The 24,785-nt window shown below is 39.3% G+C and overlaps 1 protein-coding gene across 2 annotated transcripts in view; it reads right to left on the bottom strand.

Moving 5' to 3' along the window:
• Positions 1 to 24,785, bottom strand: part of raver2 (ribonucleoprotein, PTB-binding 2) — a 136,832-nt gene that overhangs the window by 103,148 nt on the left and 8,899 nt on the right. For both annotated transcript variants that reach the window (XM_047374817.1, XM_047374816.1), the window contains exon 2: positions 1,732 to 1,798. In XM_047374817.1, the coding sequence (XP_047230773.1) occupies positions 1,732 to 1,798 (67 nt within the window). The remainder of the gene's footprint in view (positions 1 to 1,731; positions 1,799 to 24,785) is intronic.

Raw genomic sequence — 24,785 nt, 5'->3', positions numbered from 1 at the left:
ATGTGCTTTTTGCAGACATGTCAAGTGTAACACTTGTTAAAAGCCTAGGTTGCACTGCAAAGATGTCAACACATACATATATTGCACATAAATTTGTGCTAAAAAAATAATGTGAACCAGGGTTGCCGAAGTAATAGATCTCAATAAAATTGAAAATGTAAAGTAAAGTCAGTAAAGGTCCTGGATCTGCAACAGGGAAAAAGTAAACCTCCCAGACGACATAAGCTAACGCTAGCTTTTTAAATATTAGCCTCACGGACACAGACAGCCCGTGTGCTGTCAGTCTGAGCTCCCCCGCCAAGAAGCGCTTCCCAGGTGTGTAGTTCAGAACCAAGCAACATTTTGTTTTACTGCGGTATGAATCAGCTCAGGAAAATGTTAAAAAAGCTGACTGCTCAGTTAAACAATAACTAGTGAAGCAACGAAACAAACCAGTGCACCCTCCCATTACACCACCATTTAGTTGTAAAGCTATTGGAGGCTCAAGTGGCTTCTACAAACACAGGGTATGGTAGACGGGACTGAAGCTGACAATTAGAGCAGAAAAAGTAGGAACCCTGCTGCTGTTGCTAATAACTAAAGACAATAAAAAATTACCAGAAACGCTGAAATTATATAGGGTTGCTGCCGAATGCATTGACATAACACAGATCCTTAATTTGCATGCGCCAGATACATATTTGTTTTAAACTATTTTAGTTTCAAATGATTTGTTAATGCCATGTTCTGAGCATTGAGGATTTGTTTTTGTTTTTTTTACATGTTTTTGCCAGTAATAATACATTTAAAATGTGCAGTAAATGTTTTTTTTTTTTTCAAAACGCTTGTTTATTGAGGCATGCTATTTAACTAAGAGTATCTCTTGTTAGATTAAGTGACTAATCTAAAGAAATATTTGCTAGATTAATCAATTACTAAAACAATCCATAGCTGCAGCCCTAGTAAGCATTGCACTCGTTATTGTGACAGTCTTAGGTTAGAGTAGGGAGGGAGTTTGGCAAAGTGAATTTAGTGATTTTAGATTTGCTTTTTGTTTCATTTTAAACTGGTGTAAATTCTTGATTAGAACCACAATAATCTCTAATTGCCAAATCATAAATGTTCTTGATGTTGTTCAACACAGAGTGATTTATAGGCTAAATTTAGTGTGTCACAGAACTTTTGGGTAATCATGTCTCTTTATTCAGTTTGGGAATTAGCATCTGTAGAGCAATCAGCAGGGGGAATATTAGACTGCAGCTCAAGCTCTATAATCATATACTGAATTATTGTTGAATTCTCACTGCTTCAGATGAAGACACTAACGTGTCAAACTAACACTATTGACCTGTTATGTCCCTGAAAAGGTACTGTCCAAATTTTTATACTTCATTTAAACTTATCTAGGGTCAAGCTTAGGAATAATGGAAAGAGGAAGTCAGCAGATACCAGCAACTGACATCATATTTTAACAACCACAGCACATTAACATGGTAATGCATATTTTTTACTCATAAAATTAAGAAAATTGGTTGTAAATTAACTTTAGTGTTTAAGGGTTTCTCTGTGTGTAATTTCCAACCTTGCTAATCCTTGTAGTAACCTTTCAGATTAAGATATTGTTATTCATGGTCCAAAAAGGTCTAATGTTGTGAATAATAAAACCTGGAAACCAGTAACGTCTCTGACTCATGGGTTTTAGGAAACCATTGGGGTTTTTTGTCTTTGTATCTAGTTGGATGTAATTCTTACCTGTGCCTTTATTGCGATCCACAAAGCAGTACTTCAGCTCATATTCTTTTAGGATTTCATGGACTTCCTGTAACGAAAAAATAAATACTAGTCAAAAACTGCTTCACACAATACTATCAAATTTTCAGTTTGAGATTTTTTAAATTGACTCCAAACGCCTTAATTCAGTCAAAATTATGAATCCTTCTTAATCCACTTGATGACCCCAACAAACCCCAACCCTGAATGATATCACTGCCTAAAATATAAAGTAAGATGGCAACTTTTTTCATCTTATTTACATTTAAAAACAAAAAAAGCCCAAACTCATGCCACAGTTCAGAGCCCTTTATTCCAACAAGGCAATTCAGTTTACAGCATCTTACAGACACTTAAACCCAACAATAAAAAGACAGAAAAGCCCAGTACTAGCCACACCGTGCTTGTTCTCATTTGAACCGACCCAAACATTCGCAGCGAATCATTTTCTGTTATCCTCCCCAACTTGCTCCTGATTGCTACAACCATTCCTCACATGGACGTCAGACTTACTTAAAACATTAAAGTAATGATTACCACTACAATTAACAAAAAAAAAGACTAAACTGACTGTTCAATAACTGAAATGATAAAAGCTAAGACGTTCTGTTAATCATAGTAATGAAACACAGCCAAAAAGTCTTTCATGGTTGTTTTATTGAAGGGAGACAAATTACAGCATTTTTTTTAAACAAGTAGCTACTTGGTAATAATAAAGTGAATTTGTAAAGATGAAACCCTTTCTTTTGTCAGCCTTACAAGGACAGCTGCACTCCAAGCCACAGAACGCTGATGCTTTAAAGCCATAAATCAGATCTTCCTGTCCAGCCAAATGCATTTGTCTCTTTGGTGACTGGATATGATGAGGTGGGAAAAGACAAGAAGCAGGAAGACGCAATAGTAAAGCAAGAGATCCTTACACCGTTGCTCACTGCTAAATTCTCTTGGCTTCAGTTCCTTCCTTTATAGTTTCACAGCAATCTAGCCGTACAGCTTCCTGTCCACACTCTAGTAAATTGCAGTACAAAGTGTTCAGAGGTAGGAACAAGTGTCTTTTTAGACATCTGTCTTGAAAAGCCATATTTCTCAGTGTGACATGGTTGTACAGTACAAAGCTTAAACTTAAAGTAGATCCCCATTTCAGAGCCTTCTATAAGTAAATGGCTAATCTGTATTTATACAGATTAGCCATTTACTAGCGAAAGCTAGCAACTAGTCCAAACACCTCAAAACCAGAGCAGATTTATACATTCTTAAAATCAAATCAGTTTGTAATATATGGGGTCAATAAAGCTTTAAACCAGTATTACAGATCTATCGTTATTTACAATGAAGATTGCAGATTTTCTAGTGCCAGATTACAACAGAATTTACATAGTTGCCTATCGTATAGGACAGGTTTATAGTTGGTTCTTACATTAAACTGATCAGCCTTATGTCGCTCTGTATTAGTTAGACAACAGAATGTAATTTCTGTCTCTCTATGGTCTCTCTCTGTTCTTAGGTATGGGATGGTTCTGCCTCAAAAGACAATTTTACAAAGTTACACTTTTAAACCACTATAATATTCCGTTCTACTGTTCTTAAGGTTAAAAGTTTCTGTAATAAGGAGTTCCTCAGCTATGAACTACAGCAAGTCATTAAGATTAAAGGTCAGGGAGGATCTTTTAATCAAATACATTTATTCTTCTTAGAACAAAAAAAACTTCTGATATCTAGAATGGCATTCTTCCCACCTTCAAGAAAATAAAACAGTTCCTCTATCTCAAACATCATTAAATAATCTAATATTATGAGATTGGTATGGTAATTGTTGATATCGTAATGAAGTAGCTCATTTGTTTCCTTTTAATAACAGTATTTGTATTTTTGGGGTTCTGACTCAAAGCAGCTTGATACATTGGCAAAAGACTACATTTGTAAATACTTTGTCACATTTATAGATATAACAACAACTGCCATAAAATATTGTAATAACCTAAACTTCATCCCTAGAAAAGACATGCTTGCATTTCATTCAGGCTGAAAGCGGGCAGGAGAGAAAATAATAAAAGACGAGTTTATTTAGCACGTTTATAGATAAGGGAAAAAGCACTTTATACAAAAACAAAAAAGCTTTATACTATGAGAAGAACTGCATAAAAACAAATGCAAAAACTAAAATGCAAATAGAAGCATGACATTTAAGATTACATCACTCAGTGGTGAGGCAAGCAGGCCATTAATGAGATTCTTTGAAAGCTGCAGTAAAACATTTCAGTCCTGATTTAAAGGAGGCAACAGCTTCTGCACATCTCAGGTTTTCATGGAGTTTGTTCCAGAGCTGAGGAGCATAGAAACTAAATACTGCCTCACCTTGTTTACATATGATCCTTACAGCCCTGAGTAAGCAGGTCTCTGAAGACCTGAGGGGTTTACATGATTCATATTTGACAACTCCGAAATTTATATCAGACCATTTAGTGCCTTGCAGACCACTGGCAAAATGTTAAAGTCCTTTTACAAACAGGGAGCCAGTGCAGTGATTTAAGGACTGTTGTGATATGATCAATGTGTTGGTCAAGGCTCTGGCAGATTGGATGAGCTGTAGTTACCGGATTGAATTTTTCAGAGACCTGTAAACAAATGATTACAGTATTTCAACCAACTGCAAAAGCATGCCCCAGTTTTTCCAGTGTCCTGTTTTGACATGAAACCCTTTTATTCTGGCAATGTTTTTAAGACGATAGTAAGCTGGTTTAGTAACAGATGTTATGTGGTAAAGATTTAGGTCTGTGTCCAGAAGGTTTCATGCATGCTTCATCTGTCTTTAGCTGTATTAAATCTAGATGGTGATCTCTATTCTTAAAATTTTTGGAGCATAAACAATGTCTTATGTCTGCTTATTAAGCAGGCAACAGGAAGGCTAAATAAGGTACACTAAATGTTTTCGTTGTAGTCTGAGGTTTTCTGCTACTTTCTTGATGGATCTACCTTCTCTAAGGAATACACACCCGGACTGCTGTTTAATAATGTGCTAAACATTTATATATGATGCTAAAGGTTTAAAATGTCGGTTTTACAGTGTTATAAATCTCATACATGCACAGTGACATTGCCTCTGCTAACGTGAATAATAAATGTCTGCTTACAGCAGAAGATCCGAAGTTTCTTTACAGACAAAGACACAATGAGAGAAAGCTACTGCGGGTAACATATTGACTGCTCGCAACTTCTTAAAAAGACATCAGTGATAAAAATCAACCCTTCAAACAAACCTACATGATCACTAGTGTAATAAATAATTTTGGCCCAAACTGTATAATACCGTTAATTTTGCTACATAAAAGGGCATAAATACAAACTTGTATGCACACAAAAGTTGATATAATGGAAAGACCCTTTAGAGGACACTGCTTTGTTGTCAGGTAATATTACATGTGCTTATTCACCGTCAGAAAATAAAGGACATGTTTTCTGTTTCTATTCAACTAGGAAAATAAAGACTTGAACTCTGCATTGTAATAATGATGCAATTTATGATCATATTCTCATAAGTGGGTGAAAGCAGATTTGACGTGTTTTGGGACATTATGTGGGCTGGCTGTCCACTCCAGTCATTGTTTTACATAAAAATTACATATACACAGCAGCAATAAAACCAGCATTGGTGATTTGGTACATTCTGCTGTTCTTCTTTGCATCTAACCAACAGCCAGCCCACTCCTGTACTCAGAGCTGACATGTTACATATCATGGATCAATAAATCTTTTCAGAACAAATTTAAGATGTTATTGTCTGCAAAACATTTCCTCTCTGGAGCCTTCTATCCCCACCACGTTTACTGCAAAGCAAGGAATAAAAAAACAAAAGCATCAGACATCAACTGAAAGGATCAATATTTCAGACTGTTTTATTTCACACAGACACTTCCAGAGCACTTTGTGATGCTAAGACAAAGTCCGTTGAGTGCTTTACTCGGTATAGAGCTGTTTCAATGCCCATCCCTTTGCTCTCTGCACTTCGACTGAACTGAAAGTTAGTTTCTCACATATAACAAGATATTTAGACACTATGTATGAACCTAAACAAAGCTGCTTCTCTTCTGAGCTTCGAAGTCTAACTAGTTAGACCAAGATACAATTTTTGTTGCCAGTCTGTGCCCTTTTTTCAGTCTTTAAACTTTCAATTTACATATCTATTTACATTGTTTAATTATTGAATACTGATGAGGGATCCCAGTAATGGGTTGAAGCTCATGTTCAGCATAGACTAAAGAACAGGAGGTACTCTCACTTTGCATAAAGCATTAAAGATCACTGAGAAATCAGGAACCGCAGTCGGTAGACAGCAACAGGACTCTTTACAATGAGACTCCAGAACTGCCTGTAACACTGCTGCTCCACTCAGGAACGGCACCAACTACGGTACATCTAAAATAATAAGAATATCATTTAACAGTTCAATATTTTTGTCACTCATTTCAGAAAGTGAAACTCGTATATTATATTACTTCTTTACAAAGAGTAATTCATTATTTCTTGTAGTTTTGATGATTATGGCTGTCAGAAAATGAAAGTCAAAGATTCATTGTCTCACATAATTTGAATATTACATAAGTCCAAATAAAAAAATATATATATTTTTAACAAATGTCTGGCATCTAAAAAGTATGATCCTTACTTCGCACTCAATACTTGGTTGGGGCTCCTTCTGCATGAATTACTGCATTGATGTGGCATGACATGGAGGTGATCAGCCTGTGGTTCTGCTGACATGTAATGGAACCCCAGGTTGCTTTGATAGCAATCTTCATTTCACCTGCATCTTATCTTTCTCAAAATGTCCTGGTGGATGGCTGTGGACAGTGAACTTAAGAAAATGCAGTGGACCAACACCAGCAGATGACATGGCACCCCAAATCATCACTGACTAAGGACATTTCAAAGGGACTTCAAGCAACGTGGATTCTGTGCCTCTCCACTCTTAGTCCAGACTCTGGGACCTTGATTTCCAATTAAAATTAAACATTACTTTCATCAGAACATAGGACTTTGGACCACTGAACAATTGTCCAGTTCATTTTCTCTTTAGCCCAGGTAGACAATGCTGACAAGGTCTCTGGTTCAGAATTGTCTTGACATGAGGAATGTGACGCTTGTAGCCCGTGTTTTGGAATCGTCTGTGCTTAGTGGCACTTTCTATGAATATGCTTGGGTACAGAACTTTGAACAACCAGTTTCTTTAGCAATGCCTTTTTGTGGCTTACCGTCCTTGTGGAGGGTCTCGTTGACTGTCTTCTGGACATTTGTGAAGTCGTCCCCATGAATGTGTAGCCTACTGACCCAGACAGAGATCATTTAGGGGCTCAGGAAACCTTAGCCGGTGTTTTGAGTTATTAAAGCCTTTTTCCATGCGCTCTGGTCAGCTCCACTGCACTGGCAGTTGGCCGCTCACACTGAGCCTGGTTCTGCTGGAGGTTTCTTCCTTTTAAAAGGGAGTTTTTCCTCTCCATTGTCGCTACATGCATGCTCAGTATGAAGGATTGCTGCAAAGTCAACGCCAGTGACTGTCCACTGTCTCTACATGCTCATCCAGGAGGAGTGAATGCTGCAAGTCACTGACTGGATGCAATCTGCTGGGTTTCCTTAGACAGAAAAACTTTTTATCCAATTTGAATAAATAACTACCCCTGACTGCACTGTTCAATGATTAGGACTAATTGGAATGTATGTACCTGACTGTTGTGAAGTGCCTTGAGACAACATGTGTTGTGAATTGGTGCTATATAAATAAAATAACAACTGAATTAAGCCCATTTTTCGATCATTTCCATTGCTGGCTTTTCTGGCAGGGTACTGGATGACTTGGTACCTGCCTGGCGGCAGGCCAGCAAGGCCAAAGTGTGATGTAAACAGAAGTCTGTTCACTGATTGGCCATTGGCCAGCTGTATGAGTCCATGAGCAGAAAAATAGCCGCCACTTTCCGACATCGCAACATTACAGGCAAACCATGGAATCCTCATGAGCAACCAGAAACTCTATCCCTTGGTGCAACGATGAGGTTGAGGCTTTCCTGTGCATCATTGGAGCTCAATGGTGTCTTCGAAAAATGATGTTTGTTTGGGTCGGAAGGTTATTAAGCATGTGGAGGTGGCTTTAATTCACACTTCCAGCCGTCAGAGAATCAATGGAAACAACAGGTTTTGTGCTGAGCAGAGTGAGGTCCAGCAGAGTGGAGCCATGAGTGGAAAAGAGGCATTAGGTAATTAGGCTGACACCATGAGTTTCCAATAATCACTTTTTTACAATATTCTAATTTTCTCAGACACTGAATTTTGGGTTCTCGTTTTCTATTAGTCATAATCATCAAAATTACAAGAAATTAAGGCCTGAAATATTTTACTCTATGTGTAATGAAACTATATATGCATTTCACTTTGAAATTTGAATTTCAAGTGACAAAAAATATTTTTTTTAGATGTACCTGTATGCTGTTTGGTGTACCAAATGCAAATTGCAAATCTGCATGTGTACCTAACTGTGTCCAACTTGGACCATTACTTTTTGGTACTCAATATGGTAGTTAACTTTTTTTCCCCAGTAATAGTAGTTGACCAAAGCAGTTTCCCTGAGCCAAGCAGTTCTGTAAATATTTCCTGTTCATTCTTAGCAATAACAATCACTCTGCAGGATTGAACATTTTAAAAACCTGACATTTCAAGTTAGTTCAGCCAGTATCACCATGAACAGCCTACAGCCTATTTCTCTGCAAGCATGTGTGAGTGCACTGATGGTGAAGCTTGAAAGTAAACTGCCTTGAGAGCACATGGCTTGATAAAGAATGTTACCGCATCCTGATCTTGCACCTGGCAGAACTACATGTAGGTTCAAGCAGTTAAAAAAAAGAATCACTAGTACTACTCCAAACAGCTGATAATGACCTTCCCACCTGTCTGCTCCATGATCACAACACACTGCCGCTGCCTCAAGCTGTAATTCACTGCTCAACAGCTGCAGAACAAGATGAAACGCACCATCTACCTTAGCAGCCTTACCTAAATTGTTATTCCAATTGAAAACTACCGCTGTGAAATTCTGCATTCAATCATGCATATTTCCTTTAACTTGATTCATAATACTAAGTTTGATATTATAAGTGCAGATTCACATCGGAACTAAGGTTAGATTAAAAAAGTAAATGTTTTGGGATGCAGAGGGGAGAGTTGCAGGTGTTATGGGATGTATGGGGTAGCTGATAAGCTCTAGTTTCTCATCACAACATAATGACTTGGAGTCTGGTACATTAAAACAGCTGACAGGGCAGCATATCAATCATTAAAAAAATATTTTGAACAGAAAAATAAAAATGGGTCACATATGACAGCTCTGCAAGCGATGTGTTCAAGTATAGACGAGAAAAAATGTGCTACTCCTTTCTTTTTGTCCCCCAACATGAGCACAGTTTTTCTTTACAACTACAGCTCTGATCATGCTTCTGTCAACAGCTTTTCTTTAGAGTATAAAATACAATTTGGTAGAATTTCTCACCAGTTGTTTCACTACATTCTGATAAACTTTGTGCTGTGTCTGTACTAATGAGAGGTAATCATTTAAATCTGAGATTATTTCATGTCAAGATTTTGAACCCAGATAGAAATCCTGACTGCACATCATTTTCAAACTCCACAGATATAATTCAGTAAAATGAAATCTAACGGTTCATGTTTGGTTTATTTCAGTGTTTCATTATTTAATTTAATGAGACTAAGATTATTTTTAATACATACTTGGGCTTCCCATGCATTGCAAGTAAACTTTATTGAGACATCATCTAGAATCTTTCTCTACATTAGAGCTCATTCACCTTTTAATTTTTTGCTAGATAAGACATTTGTTATCCTGTGTACCACTCAGTAAGTTTCAACACAGATCACACTTTTTACAGAGACTGTGAAATGTTGACCGAGTGAAAGATGAGACAGATAAACAAGCGGGATTTCCCCCTCACGCCAAAATCATCTAAGATGAAAAACATGCTTACTGTGACATCTATTCATTTAATAAACACAAACATAAATTCTCCTTTTGTTTAGCTGTTGAAAGTTTCATGGCTCACCACTAGAAAGTAACAGTCTGCTATTATTTCAGTATCTGCAGGAGGGAAAGGTGTGGATTGGAGGACAAAAACCCTACGTGACCTCCTTACCAGTACTAACTGCGTCCTTGACCTACTGATGGAGTTTGTATGTTACAATGAAAGTAAAAGATGAAAGGATGGAGCTAAGGACAAAGTGTTTGCAAATTAAAGCAAACCTGCACAATTGCCTTGACAAGACAAAGATTTTCTCCCTAATTATGGTTCAAACTGATTTCTAATGAGTATTTAAAACATACTTAAGAATGACAACATGTAATCAGTAAATGCTTGATGGTCAGATAATGTGAAATCTTTACATTTACATTCACAATTTCATGTTCTAAAGTGCCTTTACTATTACAGAGAGAAGGAAGAAAACTATAACTCCGCCTGTCACTAACAGATCTTAAAAACCTTTTATATTCCATCCCATATTTGGTAAGAACTGAGCTCTGTATCTGTCTGCGTTTGTGACAGGTGGCTCGAACCATGCACAGCGCGGATCACTGGCCCATTAAATGGCTGCCAGGAGAGCTTCATGGAAAAAAGTGCATACTCACACATTGCAAGCAGGCAAACACAAGTGTGCAGATGTATTTTCTTCTTTGAGCTTCTTTCTATCTCTCAAACCTTCTTTGTGCCTTCACACCTTGAACATTATACAGCACCCTGTCACTCCAAGCACACAGCTAAGACTGCTTTAGCAAGTGTGTTTCGAGTCCTCTACCACTCTGTTCTTCTGTTTTTCTTTAAAAATTCTGGCTTCATACAATAATTTCCTTTTTTCCTTTGCTTTTCATTGCTGGGAAATAGTTTTGCTTTTTTTGGTAAAATCTTCCATAATAGTAATTGCCTGTCTATAAAAGCACACTAAATCAAATTTCCTTTCCTTTACTTTGATTTAAAAAGAACGAGTGATACCTTACTTTGTTGTTAACACCTTGTCCTCTCCCCATCAGCAGATACTTTGCTAAATTACAGTTGGGATAAACACATGATGCACTGGAGCTGGGCAGCAACAGTAGAGACTCAATACCAGAAAAAAGCTCAACAACAACAGAGTCTAGGAGAAAATACCACCCTGGTTCAGATTGCACCAATTAATCAGCCAGTGAGCAAAATCTGAGATTTATGCTTTCAATTGAAGTTTCTGTAAAGTTATCCTTTTGCAAAGGACAGTTCTATTTGTTGTTGTTTTCTCAGCCAAATAATGTAAGTTTTACCGCACAAAGTGGTGGTATGATTGATACATCCAGCTGTCACCGCAGAACTTATCAATCCGCCTAATCAGCGACTTAAAAGTCTGCTCCAAGAATGGAGTAAAGGTTTGGATTTTGTAACAGACCAGATGCTTAGATGTACTGTGATAAGGAACACATTGTCCCACTCACTATTCTGGTATTAATGACCCTTTTCCCATGGGCTGTACTTTGACCGGCCCCACTCCACTCAGCCCGTTTTGAGACTGTTTCCATTACAGGCTTTTCCGGCTGTTCACGGATTGGCCGGAGCCCACAACGTTGATGGCTGGAGGTCGGGCTTCAAGCCGTAACTGCAGCTGTCACTGAGTCAACAGAAACAGCTTTCGTGTGGAGTACAGCGAGATCGAGTGGAGCCGTGCGGTGCTGGAACCATGAATGGAAAAGAGACATAAGTAGATACAGAGATTCTGTAATTTATTAATTCTAACTGACCTAGAACAGGAAATATTTATGTTGAGTGTCTTTTTAAAGTGTATGTAATCATCTGGTTTTAACTGCCTATTTTATTAATTTATTAAATGTATATAAATTTACAACAGCCTGTGTGTTTTTCTGACAGTTTTAGACACGAGAATATTTAAAATCAATTTTAATAACCCTGAAATATTCAATTAATATAACCAAATAAAACAAAAGACAAGAAAATGTAACAAGAAAATAATTTTTCCAAATTAAAATGGCCAAACCTACATATTAGTGTATGAAATCATGTGTACATGATTACAACATTGTTACCTATCATTTTCAAGGAGGTTTGCTATGTTTAAACCTGAGAAATACGGTTTGTTGTGCTCCTGACTGTTGAAGTGATGGTCCAGAAACTGTTCGAGGCCTTCCGAAAAAATATTGCAGCTTATGATTCTGGTAAGAGATTAAAAGGGGTTTAAAAATAATCTTAAATCAGTTGTACAGTCTTAAGTTCATTATTGCCTGATCTACATGAAGATCACAGTACAGCAGTAGAAAAGTATTTTATTGCAAATAAATGCATCAGATTAATTTATGTTTAACTGACTAATGCTTCCCATTTGCGCAAGGCCTTAGTGTTTCTGCTCCTGTTGATCATCCTCAGCATATTTATCCCAAAGTGATTTTCCAAACATGTCAATTAACAGGTGGAGTTGAGGGGCCACAAGCAACAAACCTACCATTATCATTACATTTTAACCTTTTCAACAAACTTGCAAATAAGAAAAAGCCAAGCCTGAAAACAATGATAGTACTGTGTTTTGTGTCAGAGCTTTTACTGCGTCAGTGTAAAAATGCAAAAGAAATGTAACGTTGCTTAATCAAACTGCTTCTTTTTCTGGTGTTCTGTTCTCTTTAATGTTTTTCCCTCTAAGAAATCTGTTTGGTTTGATCTCGGCGAGGGCAGAACCAGTGGGCAGACGGGAGCAGGTGGTTTGCCCTGAGACGGGACCGATTCTGCTGTCAGCCAGTGTGACCCCACTTCCCTCCCTCCTCTCCACACCCACCAGTCTCTGTGTGGCTCTGGCCCTGAAGCAACGGCACTCACACTGAAGGTCATGTTTTTTTTCTTCTGAACTAAAAATCAATCACTTGGAAGATATGAGTCCAGCTGTCACAAAATTTGCAGATATCCATCATTTCTGCTGCTTCTGACTTGTTGGCTTCTTACAGAAGGAGGTCCATTAATAGCAGCAAGTGATTGTGAATTCTTTTTGTTTTTTTATTTTGTTGTCTGAGTGCCAAGGAGAAGCCCAACAGATTTACTTTCACAAGTGGAGCATTACAGCTAGCAAAATAATGCTCCACATGATATATAACAAAAAAACTTTATTAGAAACTGCTTTGGGAATATTTCAATTGCAATGGATACGGAGACAGATACGAAAAGGAAATAAAAACGGCAAGAAAGGGAGAGAGGTGGAGAGGTGGAGCAAAAAGGAAAAGGGGAAAGAAGGAGAAAAGAACAGATGTGAGAAAGAAGGGTGAAGAGATTACAAGATAACACCCTAGAAGACTGCTTCTACTGCTGCAGAAAGATATAACAGCATTGTTACCAAAAACTGCATGATACTAATGAATGCAAGATGTGTTTGTTGGCAACTGCTGCTCAATATAGAAAATCAGTGTATCGGTGTATCTGTTAACACCTGAATCCAAAGACCTGTGGGTGTAAGTGTGAGCACGCTTGTGTATATAAGGTTTCTCCATAAAAATATGCAATAGCGAGTGTGAGAAGGCACAGACCTGACCCCCTGGACCCGAGACAGACATTTAGGAGATCTGAGCCACAGACATTCAAAGCCACCTGGAGCACGGTGTTGGGACCCACAGCCATGGATTTCAATATTAAACTCCGGTACGGACTTTTCTGGAACTTTCAAAATAAAGTGCATTAACCTTCTTCCGGCACAGCCAGGAAACGGAATAACTGCGGACTTCCTGTGACGCCGCTACCCAAATAAAAGCACAGCTGTTGCTACATCCGCCCTCTTCCACACGGCCTTCCAGAGGGACCGGATAGGGGAGAAAAGCGCGCTGATGTCTCTTTGCTGGCAAACAGACATAAACTCTTCAAACTGGATCCAAGAGTGTCATACGATCATCGATCATATGCAAAGATAAGTACGAATGAAATACTGTCTGTGTATCCGGTATTTTCATTCATGAACGGGGGTAATTAAGGTACAAGCATTGCTTGACTCTCTCTCCGAGCCTTGTAGGAGCAAACGATGTTCGAGAGAAACCCCCTGCAAAGACATGGTCTCCCAGTCTGGAAGAAGACAGCAGAGACCGCAGCGGACAGGACGGGCCGCCCAGCTACAGCTCCGGAGCTAACCCTTTTGTTCACAGAGCGAACGCACCTTCAACCCCTGAGGTTAGCTTGTTGACTGTGGACGTTTCCTCAACCTTCGCCCCATGGACAACGTTTCCTCACCAGGGTTCATGAGGTTAGGTGTTTTGGGCAGAGACAGATTTAGAATGAAATGATCTAAACGTTTTTCATTTTATAAAGTTTTGTTTGTGTTGAACTCAGCTATCTTGGTGCTAGCAGGGTATCTGCAGCACACATGTTCAGGTTGTGTTCTTTGCGTGTTTTTAAAGTTAAGACAAACTTTACTTGAAGGGTGATTTTAAACAGAAGATTGATCATAACGCGCCGTCCGCGCTTATGCATTTTAACCCTTTTATTAACATATTTTAAAAGGTATGTGTTGATTCTGGTGCTAAGCTATTAACTTCTTTTGTTAGCTCAAATCCTAACCGGTGAGAACACGTGCTTGCTACTAAAGAGTATTTAACAAAAAGGTTGTTAGTTTTCAAGCTAGTGAATAATAGTCCCTGAACATCATTTACTAAATTTGATAACTAAGTAAACACCATTAAGCCCCATTTCTCCAGAAAGATTTGGCTCTTTTCCAAAATACTCCCTTAATAATATTTCTTCAAATATTATTTCAATAAATAAAGGCAGCTAATTAGACACCGTTGAGAAATAGTCATCCAGAAGGTTGGTTTTATTCAGGAGATCATTATTTAAAACATTATTTTATTAAAATAATATTTTATCTGATCTTGCATTGTGATTGATTGTCTAAATGTTGCTGATTATTCCCTAAGTTAGTTCTAAGACTAACTTAACTTCATTTCCAGATCCTTCAAGATAATCCTTGGTTCTCAAACATAAACATTGCATGGTAATGTTGCATCACTCTTTTGGTCATAATTTACAATCATCTTTAATCAACTTGTTTATATTGTACATAGCCCATTAATCTTCCCTATTCTTTAATTCTGATTGGTAGTTTAGTTGGATTGTTTTAGCATAGTAAAGAGTTTGTGATTGAAATATGTTTGACTTTGACTTTTTTGTTAATAAATTCTTGTATTTTAAGAAATTGTGTGAATTCATTCCATGTGTGTGCAGAGTTTATGCTGTTCAATAATGTCAGAGCTCGTCTCACACCTTTCTATTTTGTCCTAATACCATCGCCTTACTGGGCTGGTATTTACAGGACAACCCTTAACAGACCGAAATATTATTTGATAAAATATTAAAATATTAATATTAAATATTAAAATATATTCTCAGATTCATAATCCTAACAACGGGAACGCCATGAGGACCACCGCAAACCCCCAGGGAAGAGCAGAAAACAGCCCCAGGGGAACCACCCAGCTGCCACAGTGCAGAAGCCAAAGGGACAAGCAGCGACAAGCCCACTGGCCCTGCCTGCAGCCGTCTACACCGGTGCAGATCCAGCCATGGACCCGAAGACCCGAGACCCTGGGGCACATCACCCCCCAAGCAGGGGCCTGACAGAGCCAGGGGGCCTAGGACCCAGCAAGCAGCCACCGGGTGCAAGCCAGCACACTCCAAAGCACCCAGCCCCAGACACAGAAAACCACCAATACACCAGTGAGCAGAGACACCAGCCACTGAAGGGAGTGTGGCAGGGAGGAAATAGGCCCCACATTTGTTGGGGGGCCTAAGCTGATCCAGGAGAGGGAGCAACCTAAGACCCAACCTTACATAAAAACGCACACAGTCCCAATCACACATTACCACCCTCGTGTGTACACATAAAAACATTCACACCCACACACCCAACGTAAAGACACACAACAATGGACGTTATACAGCCACTCACACTTCCCATACATACACTATACTCCCAAGTGCGAGTACCAATACCCCAGAGGGGCAACCGGCCCCCAGACCAAGGAGGTGGTCCCCTTCATTCCGGGGTGGAGACAGGCAGGCTGCCCCAGCACCAGCCCAGACTAGTGCCGGCACCACCCAAACCCGAAAGACCCGGCCCAGACCCGACCCCCGTTCCCATGTGGAGAGAGGGTCATGAACAGAGCCTGCTAACTAGAGTCCCAACCCCCCCCAATGAATTCTGATCTTAACCCCATTAACTCCCCACCCCTAATGAACCCCAACATGAAATTCCCCACAGGATACAGATATCAAACACATGCCCCAGAGCCCAAACGCCATGAATCCCCTCCCCACAGGGGCAAAACCCAACAGACGAGCTCCACCCCCGAAAAGCCAATGAAGACACATTCACACAGCGCAAGGGGTGTCCAAACCTTTTGTCATGTGGGCCAAAATGTATTTTTTTCTACCAGCTCAACAATAAACTCAGCTAACATTTTAATTAAATCGATATGGTAGTCGGAATCTTTGAAGTAAAGAGAAGAATATGTCATTGTAGAAAGAACAGAAAGGCATTCAGTTCACCAGTTCTTTTGGGTTTCGAATGACAAAACCTACAAAACAATTTAGTCTATTTTCAGCAGTAAGAGGAGGATTTGTATCACTCTTCAAAAAAGCGATCTGTATTAATTAATTAAAAGCAGATTTGGGTTCATCAAACTTCTTGGTAGGGTTTGTGATAACACGACAGGCTACAGATAAAGTCTGTTTTTAAAACATCAAGACAAGGACAAAATCAATTCTGAACCAGTTAAACATAAAAACTCGATTGTTCTAATGTTACTCAAAGAGTGGAACTTGGAACTGCGTAGACAATCAGAGGACAATTTAATGAGTGACCACCACTGAAAGTAGTTTAAAACCAGCACTGTTTAGTTATAGCATCTCACACTGAAGATACGCTGCCTGGCCAAAAAAAAAAAGCCGCCACCAAAAAAGAAAGGACACACACAATAATATTTCGTTGGACCGCCTTTAGCTTTGATTACGGCAGGAATTCGCTGTGGCATTGTTTCAATAAGCTTCTGCAATGTCACAAGATTTATTTCCACCCAGTGTTGCATTAATCTTTCACCAAGATCTTGCATTGATGATGGTACTGTTGCTGAACCCAGACTTGACCAACTGCAGCAACCCCAGATCATAGCTCTGCCCCACCAGGCTTGTACAGTAGGCACTAGGCATGATGGGTCAATCACTTCAACTGCCTCTCTTCTTACCCTAAAGCGCCCCTCACTCTGGAACAGGGTCAATCTGGACCCATCAGACCATATGATCTTCTTGCATTGCTCCAGAGTCCAATCTTTATGCTCCCTAGCAAATTGAAGCCTTTTTTTCCGGTTAGCCTCACTGATTAGTGGTGTTCTTAATGCTACACAGCTGTTCAGTTCCAATCCCTTGAGTTCCCTTCGCATTGTGCGTGTGGAAATCCTCGTAATTTCACTATTAAACATAGCCTGGAGTTCTACTGTTGTTTTTCTTCGATTTGATTTCACCAAATGTTGTAGTGATCGCCGAACACAATCATTAGGATTTTTTTCCGGCCACAGTTCTTTCAAGAAGACGATGGGTCCCCACTATCCTTCCAGTTTTTGATAATGCGTTGGACAGTTCTTAACCCAATTTTGGTAGTTTCTGCAGTCTCCTTAGATGTTTTCTCTGCATGATGCATGCCAATGTTTCAATAGGAGGCTCGTACCTATTTGCTTAGTTAAATCCAGGTGGCGACTTTGTTATGGGCCAGGCAGTGTATTTCCCTGACATCTGGAACTTGTTTCAAGTCAAACATCATTTCTGATTGTAGGAGAGAAAATGCTTTTTTCCTGGAACGTCTCCTATTAAATGCTTGGCATTTAGATGGTGTAATGGTTGTTATGGAGACATTGTGGACCCAGGATGCCACTTTTTGCTACAGTTATTCAACTGTCTGCTTCTTCTTTTTTGACATCCCTTACCATCCTGCTTGCTCGCTGTGGTAGCAACAAACACGCAGGTTCTCATCCAGGCTTGTTGATGACAGCTCCAGTTGTTTTAAGTTTTTTTATTTTTTATTTTACTCTAACTGTAGATATGTGCAAGTTTAGAGCAATGGGTCCCAATTTTCTGGTACATATTTCCTGATGTACAAACAATGGAATATTCTCTCCTTTTTTCCATTTTGTTTCAGTTACATATGTTTCGTACAAATTGTGGGGGGCACCAGCTATTGTAGTCAACGATAGTTTTGTTAAACAATTATTTAAAGTCTGTTGGTTTTAAATAAAAGTATTCTATTAATGTACCAAAATTAAAGGCCCAATTTTTAATTTGACATGGGAATTTTTTATAAAATTTTAAAACGCTGGTAGGCATAATCAGACCGCTGAGAAGCCAGTCAGAAACTCAAAAATTCTCTAATTCTCTAAGCAGTGAACACAACATGCTTAAGGTTGCTGTAACAACACTCTTCAGCGTAGAGGTTGTAACTGAAGAAAGAAGAGTCAGTGACAGCCATTTTCAGAATTAGTGAGGTGTTTAAAATGTAAAAAGCTTTTTCGAAGTAAAATTTATTTTTACAACGAGACTTTTAGCAGTGAAAAGGCTAATCACAATAAAGCAAAGTTGCTCTGCTGTTTCATTTGTTTGGGTTTTTAACATCCGTGCATGGATTTGTAAAAGATTACTTAAAAAATCTCAGAATTTAAGCAGGTATCTACAGTCTTTAAAGAATAAGCACAGAAAGGGGCATCAAGCCATGTTGACCTTGCTGGATACTAAATCAAGTTGAATATGGGAACTCTTTCATCATTTTGTCTTTGTTTTAAAACAGTAAATCGCTATTTTACAGCAACTGCTCTTTTACACACACATGCCGTGATGTTGCTTGTGGTCCTGATGCAAAAAAAAGGATGACCACTTCTATTGCGATTCCTAAAGAGAAATCTGAAATTGCTGGGACTGGTATTGGCAAGTCAAAGCTAATTTTTTTCCATATTTCAAAAGGCATATATATACTGGTGAAGTCTTCCCCTTTATCCTGGTGGAATTACAGATTTCATTGTTTCCAGAGAACAAACCAACATTCCTGAAAGAGATTTATGAACATGGACAGTTGAAGATTTGATGACTTCAAGCTGGAAATCCTGGCTTACATCAGTAAGCAGCAGTGTGTATATTTCCACCTTGTCATCATTTTTGTGGACTGGCTGATTAGAAGTGGAATCTTAACTGGTTTGTGTCTCTGACCTGACTGCTTTGAACATCTATACAGGTTTTCTCCCACTAACCTTATTGTAGGCAGTTGAGTCAAATGGACCCAGTAGAGTTTTCAATCTGACAACCATTACATCTGACTTATTACCAGTGTCAATTACCCCATGTGTCATGTAATCACATGGTTGTAATGACTGTGGGGCTCACCTCCAAAGGAAGGTCAAACACACATCAAAACGACCGTGTCAGCTCAAAGCACAATCATTTACACCCTCCGATGCAAGCCTGTGCCGCTAACACCAAAGTTGGAGAGCGGTAGTGAAGAGGAACCTCCTGGATCCAAAGCAGTGGCAACAAACCCTTCACCAGCCCCATGACACAGATGCGTGTACACAGAGATGGCAGCTGATGGGAACAGTAGGCAAGTAGCAGAGAAACAGTTTAATCACTGCAGAAAGAAAGAAAGAAACAAAGAAAGAAACAAAACAAAAAAACACCTTTCCTCAATATCACACACCCTCATTTTCCTTTAGCCTTTTATCCAATTAGTCTCCTCTTCACTCCAACCGCACTTATCCAGTCAATCCTTTTCTTTCGAGGGTACTTCCAAACCTTTTATCCTGTCAGCACAATTCCCACCTCTGCCATTCACTAGATAAGTTTTGAATCTCAGTGGGATCATGTGATGTGAAAAATATGAGAGCCTATTGTGTTACCAGGTTGCAAAAAGCTGTTCACAAAGAGTCTGATTTCTAGGTTAATCAAAATGGCTCCTGTTCCTCTTTCCAACCACAACCAGCTTAGCAGCTGAAATGAGCTAATGCAAAAATACACAACTTGCATGTATTACCTGGACAGTCATAGCTGCACTGTAAATCCTGTCCATTATTTAGCTGCTTGAAAAAATAGTGGAAAAATACATTTTAAATGCCTGAAGCATGCAAGAAATTCTAAATATTTATACAAACTTTTTAACTGAAGAGAAAATTATTGGTTTGGTTTTTCTTGGCCAACTTTGATATCTGGTTTACGTTGGGATTAGTAGACAATACCTCAATCTTTTTTTTAAAGACTATAACTGATAAAACAGGGGAAAAATGTGTTGTGTTCTTTGATAGAGGTCGTACTTTTAAATCCAACACAAACCAAGGAATTAGAAAATTATTCCCATTTATGCAAATGATATCTCCCTAACATTTATCCTTAATAAACAAACAAAATGCAAAATACATGCTGTTGAGTGAGGTGTTTAAGCACCAAAAACCTTCTGAGTATTTAGTTTTAATACATTTATTGAAAAGAAAAAAAGTTGAATTTCAGGTTTTTTTTCAAATAACAACGGAGAGCTGGCTACCAAGAAATGAAAGAAAGAAAAATAAGACACCTGCCGTATGTGAGAATCATTGCAATTTGTTATTTTGATGAGAAGGCAAATTGTGGATTTTTCATAAACATTAACATAATTATCCTATATACACTGAACAAAAATATAAACGCCCCAAGTAAAATATTGCTGCATGTTGAGTTAACAACTGTAAATGAGCATTTGCTGACATTTTATTGTACAAAAGTAATATTTTTCTTGATTTGTGTATAATTTTTAATCAAACTTGCCATCAGTGAGCATTACTCAGTGAGTTGTTTTTTACTGCATGGGTGGGGCATGTCTAGTGGATGATTAGACAAAATGAGCAACAGCTGGACAATCCTTGGACTGGGGACAATAAAAGGCCACTTCAAAATGTCAAATGTTGTCATAATGCCTCAGATGTCACAAGTTATGCGGGAGCGTGTCATTGGCATGTTGGATGCAGGGATGTCCACCAGAGCAGTAGCTGCACGGCTCAATGTTTATTATCGGACTGTCTGTAACTGCCTACGAGAAGCCAACTTGCATGCTTGGTGCCCTCACCATGGTCTGGATCTCACTGATGTCCGGCGTAGGAACAAACTCGCACGGGCAAATGGACATGTCCGATGGCCCTTGGCACGCTGGAGAAGAATGATGTTCACGGATGAATCCAGGTTCCAGTTGTATAGTGCAGATGGAAGACGGCGTGTCTGGCGACGCATGAGTGAACGGTTTGCAGATGCAAATGTTATGCCCAGGGTTGCCCATGGAGGTGGTGGCATTATGGTGTGGTCAGGCATCACATACGGGCAAAGGACACCATTTCACTTCATTGAAGGGAACCTTAATGCACAAAGATATTGGGACGAGATTCTCACCCCATTTGTTGTGCACTTTGTGCGCCAGCATGACATCACCTTTCAACATGACAATCCCCGACCTCATGCTGCCCACATCTGCATGGAATTACTTCAAACAGAGGACATTGAAGTTCTGGACTGGCCTGCATATTTGCCAGACATGTCCCCTATAGAGCATCTGTGGGATGTTCTGGATAGGCATGTCCGGGACCGTGTTCCAGTTCCAGGCAATGTGGGTCAGCTCCGTGTAGCACTCCAGGAGGAATGGAATAACATTCCGCGGGCCACCATAGACAATCTGATCAACCCCATGCGAAGAAGATGTGTTGCTCTAAGAGACGCAGCTTGCGGACACACAAGATACTGAAGAATCAAATTCCTCAACCTGACCCCTATCATGTTCAAAGGGCTGTCAATCCGCTACAAATGGTCAAACCACGATGTTATCAATGGCGATATGAAGATCAATAATTACTGAAAATATATTTTGTTTGTATATATATTGCATAACCCAAATCTTAATACAACTCTTATATTTGACATGGGGCGTTTATATTTTTGTTCAGTGTATATTAAAAAAGACTTAATATGGGAAAAGCCTCATCTTAGATCTTGTAAGACAGAATGGAGTCATTTAAATTTTAAATATAGTAATAATGACAGTAAAAAATTTATAAAAATTGTCAAAAAGATATAATAAAAAATAAACATCAAATATTTTAAGTTAAAATATAAAAGTTCAAAGGGTCTGTGCTGAGAGCTTTGGAGCTTCGAAAGGCACTACGCTCCATGAGGGGAGAAACTCTTCTTCAGTTTGATGGAAGAGTGAAAAAATGTGATTGTCCAGAGTGAGTTTAGCCACTTATAACACCATTTGATGAGCTGGGTGGATGTCCTCAAGCTTAGGATGTGGTAACCTGATCATCCATTTTGCGGTCTTCATTATTTGTCTGTCTGTAGCAATGCAGCTGGGATACCCCACGGGACACAGCCATGTGTGAGGACAGATTCTGTTCTGCAGTGGTTAAAAGTGTTTGCAGCCAAGATCTTTGTAGAGACCTTAAAAAGAAAAGCCTTTTTTTATAGTAAAGCATTCAACCATCAGTGAAGATCCTCTGGTACATGTACTTACGACCAGGCCTACATTGGTTGTATCATCTAAAAATTCAACGAGAGCATTCGGGGTGTGCTATGCATTGCACTCGTGTGTACAAAGTAAAGAGGATTGGCCTAAGCACACACCCTTGAGGTACACCTGAGTTGATGGGGATAAGTAGTAAATGAGAAGGTCAATTCTGACATGTTGTAGCCTTTTTGTTCACGATCAACATAAGATGCAATGCATGTTTACTTTCTAGCACAGCAGTAAGACTGGGTGAGTGAATAGTAGATTTCAATACCTTTGCCAAATTCCCTGAGACATATTATATTTAAAAAAACTACATTTATTTTTGTCTCTAAACAAGTAACTGCACATACAAATGCTTTGAAATACCACCATATTGTAACATCTAACCATATTTTTGGTCTGTCTAAAGGTTGCACACTCGGTTTTCAAATTTGCACATCCACTAATCCAATTTCAAGCTAACACTTTGTTTCGTAATACACAACAACAGGTATATTTTTTAAATGTGTGCAAACCAAAAGACACAGAGAACCTCACCGCAACTGTGCAACATTAGACAGGTAAAATTACACTGAAAGCACACAGGCTCACAGGTGAGAAAGGGGATGCAGGCTGCCCACTGTCAGGAGTTGCACATTGCCTGAACATCTGCTCCTGGCACAGATGTACCACAGCATGTAAAGTGAAGAGGAGAAGGAGGATAGGGAGGAGGACGTTGGAAAGAAAACAGTGTTGGAACTTAGTGCTTTGTCCAATTTGAATCCATCTGGGCTTACCAGTATGCACAAGCAACTGAATACATACTCACGGTGTTGACGTGGAACATGTCAACATGCGCACATACACCTTTTAAAAAGATTTTTAAAGATGCAAATCAATGAAATTTGATCAAACCACTCTCTCATGTTGACAGACAACTACTACCCATTCATATGTAGTCTCATGGAAAACAATTTTTTTTTTCAATACTGGATGGAATTTTGTGTAGAAGTATATTTTAGGCAAAGCAGGAAAAACAAATGGGAATCCTGTACAGGGGTTGGACAATGAAACTGAAACACCTGGCATTTTAGTGTGGGAGGTTTCATGGCTTCATTGATTGCACATTGCACCAGTAAGAGCAGAGTGTGAAGGTTCAATTAGTAGGGTAAGAGCACAGTTTTGCTCAAAATATTGAAATGCACACAACATTATGGGTGACATACCAGAATTCAAAAGAGGACAAATTGTTGGTGCACGTCTTGCTGGCGCATCTGTGACCAAGACAGCAAGTCTTTGTGATGTATCAAGAGCCACGGTATCCAGGGTAATGTCAGCAAACCACCAAGAAGGACGAACTACATCCAACAGGATTAACTGTGGACGCAAGAGGAAGCTCTCTAAAAGGGATGTTCTGGTGCTAACCCGGATTGTATCCAAAAAAACTAAAACCACGGCTCCCCAAATCACGGCAGAATTAAATATGCACCACAACTCTCCTGTTTCCAACAGAACTGTCCGTCGGGAGCTTCACATGGTCAATATACACGGCCAGGCTGCTATAGCCAAACCTTTGGTCACTCATGCCAATGCCAAACGTCGGTTTCAATGGTGCAAGGAGCGCAAATCTTGGGCTGTGGACAATGTGAAACATGTATTGTTCTCAGATGAGTCCACCTTTACTGTTTTCCCCACATCCGGGAGAGTTACTGTGTGGAGAAGTCCCAAAGAAGCGTACCACCCAGACTGTGGCATGCCCAGAGTGAAGCATGGGGGTGGATCAGTGATGGTTTGGGCTGCCATATCATGGCATTCCCTTGGCCCAATACTTGTGCTAGATGGGCGCGTCACTGCCAAGGACTACCGAACCATTCTTGAGGACCATGTGCATCCAATGGTTCAAACATTGTATCCTGAAAGCGGTGCTGTGTATCAGGATGACAATGCACCAATACACACAGCAAGACTGGTGAAAGATTGGTTTGATGAACATGAAAGTGAAGTTGAACATCTCCCATGGCCTGCACAGTCACCAGATCTAAATATTATTGAGCCACTTTGGGGTGTTTTGGAGGAGCGAGTCAGGAAACGTTTTCCTCCATCAGTATCACGTAGTGACCTGGCCACTATCCTGCAAGAAGAATGGCTTAAAATCCCTCTGACCACTGTGCAGGACTTGTATATGTCATTCCCAAGACAAATTGACGCTGTATTGGCTGCAAAAGGAGGCCCAACACCATACTAATAAATTATTGTGGTGTAAAACCAGGTGTTTCAGTTTCATTGTCCAAACCCTGTATGTCTGGTAGTGGTGGAGGCAAACGATATACTCGATTTAATATAATCGAGTAATGGTGCCATTTTATGCACCATTGAATGAAACATAAATCCACTACTGCTTAACATGTGATCTTTCTCACACTCTAAAGAATATATCAAGCGTACCCCTA

Source organism: Girardinichthys multiradiatus, chromosome 9 (assembly GCF_021462225.1).
Source record: "Girardinichthys multiradiatus isolate DD_20200921_A chromosome 9, DD_fGirMul_XY1, whole genome shotgun sequence".
Classification (NCBI taxonomy): domain Eukaryota; kingdom Metazoa; phylum Chordata; class Actinopteri; order Cyprinodontiformes; family Goodeidae; genus Girardinichthys; species Girardinichthys multiradiatus.
The sequence above is the reverse complement of the archived record's forward strand: the minus strand, read 5'-3'. Positions and strand labels throughout refer to the sequence as shown.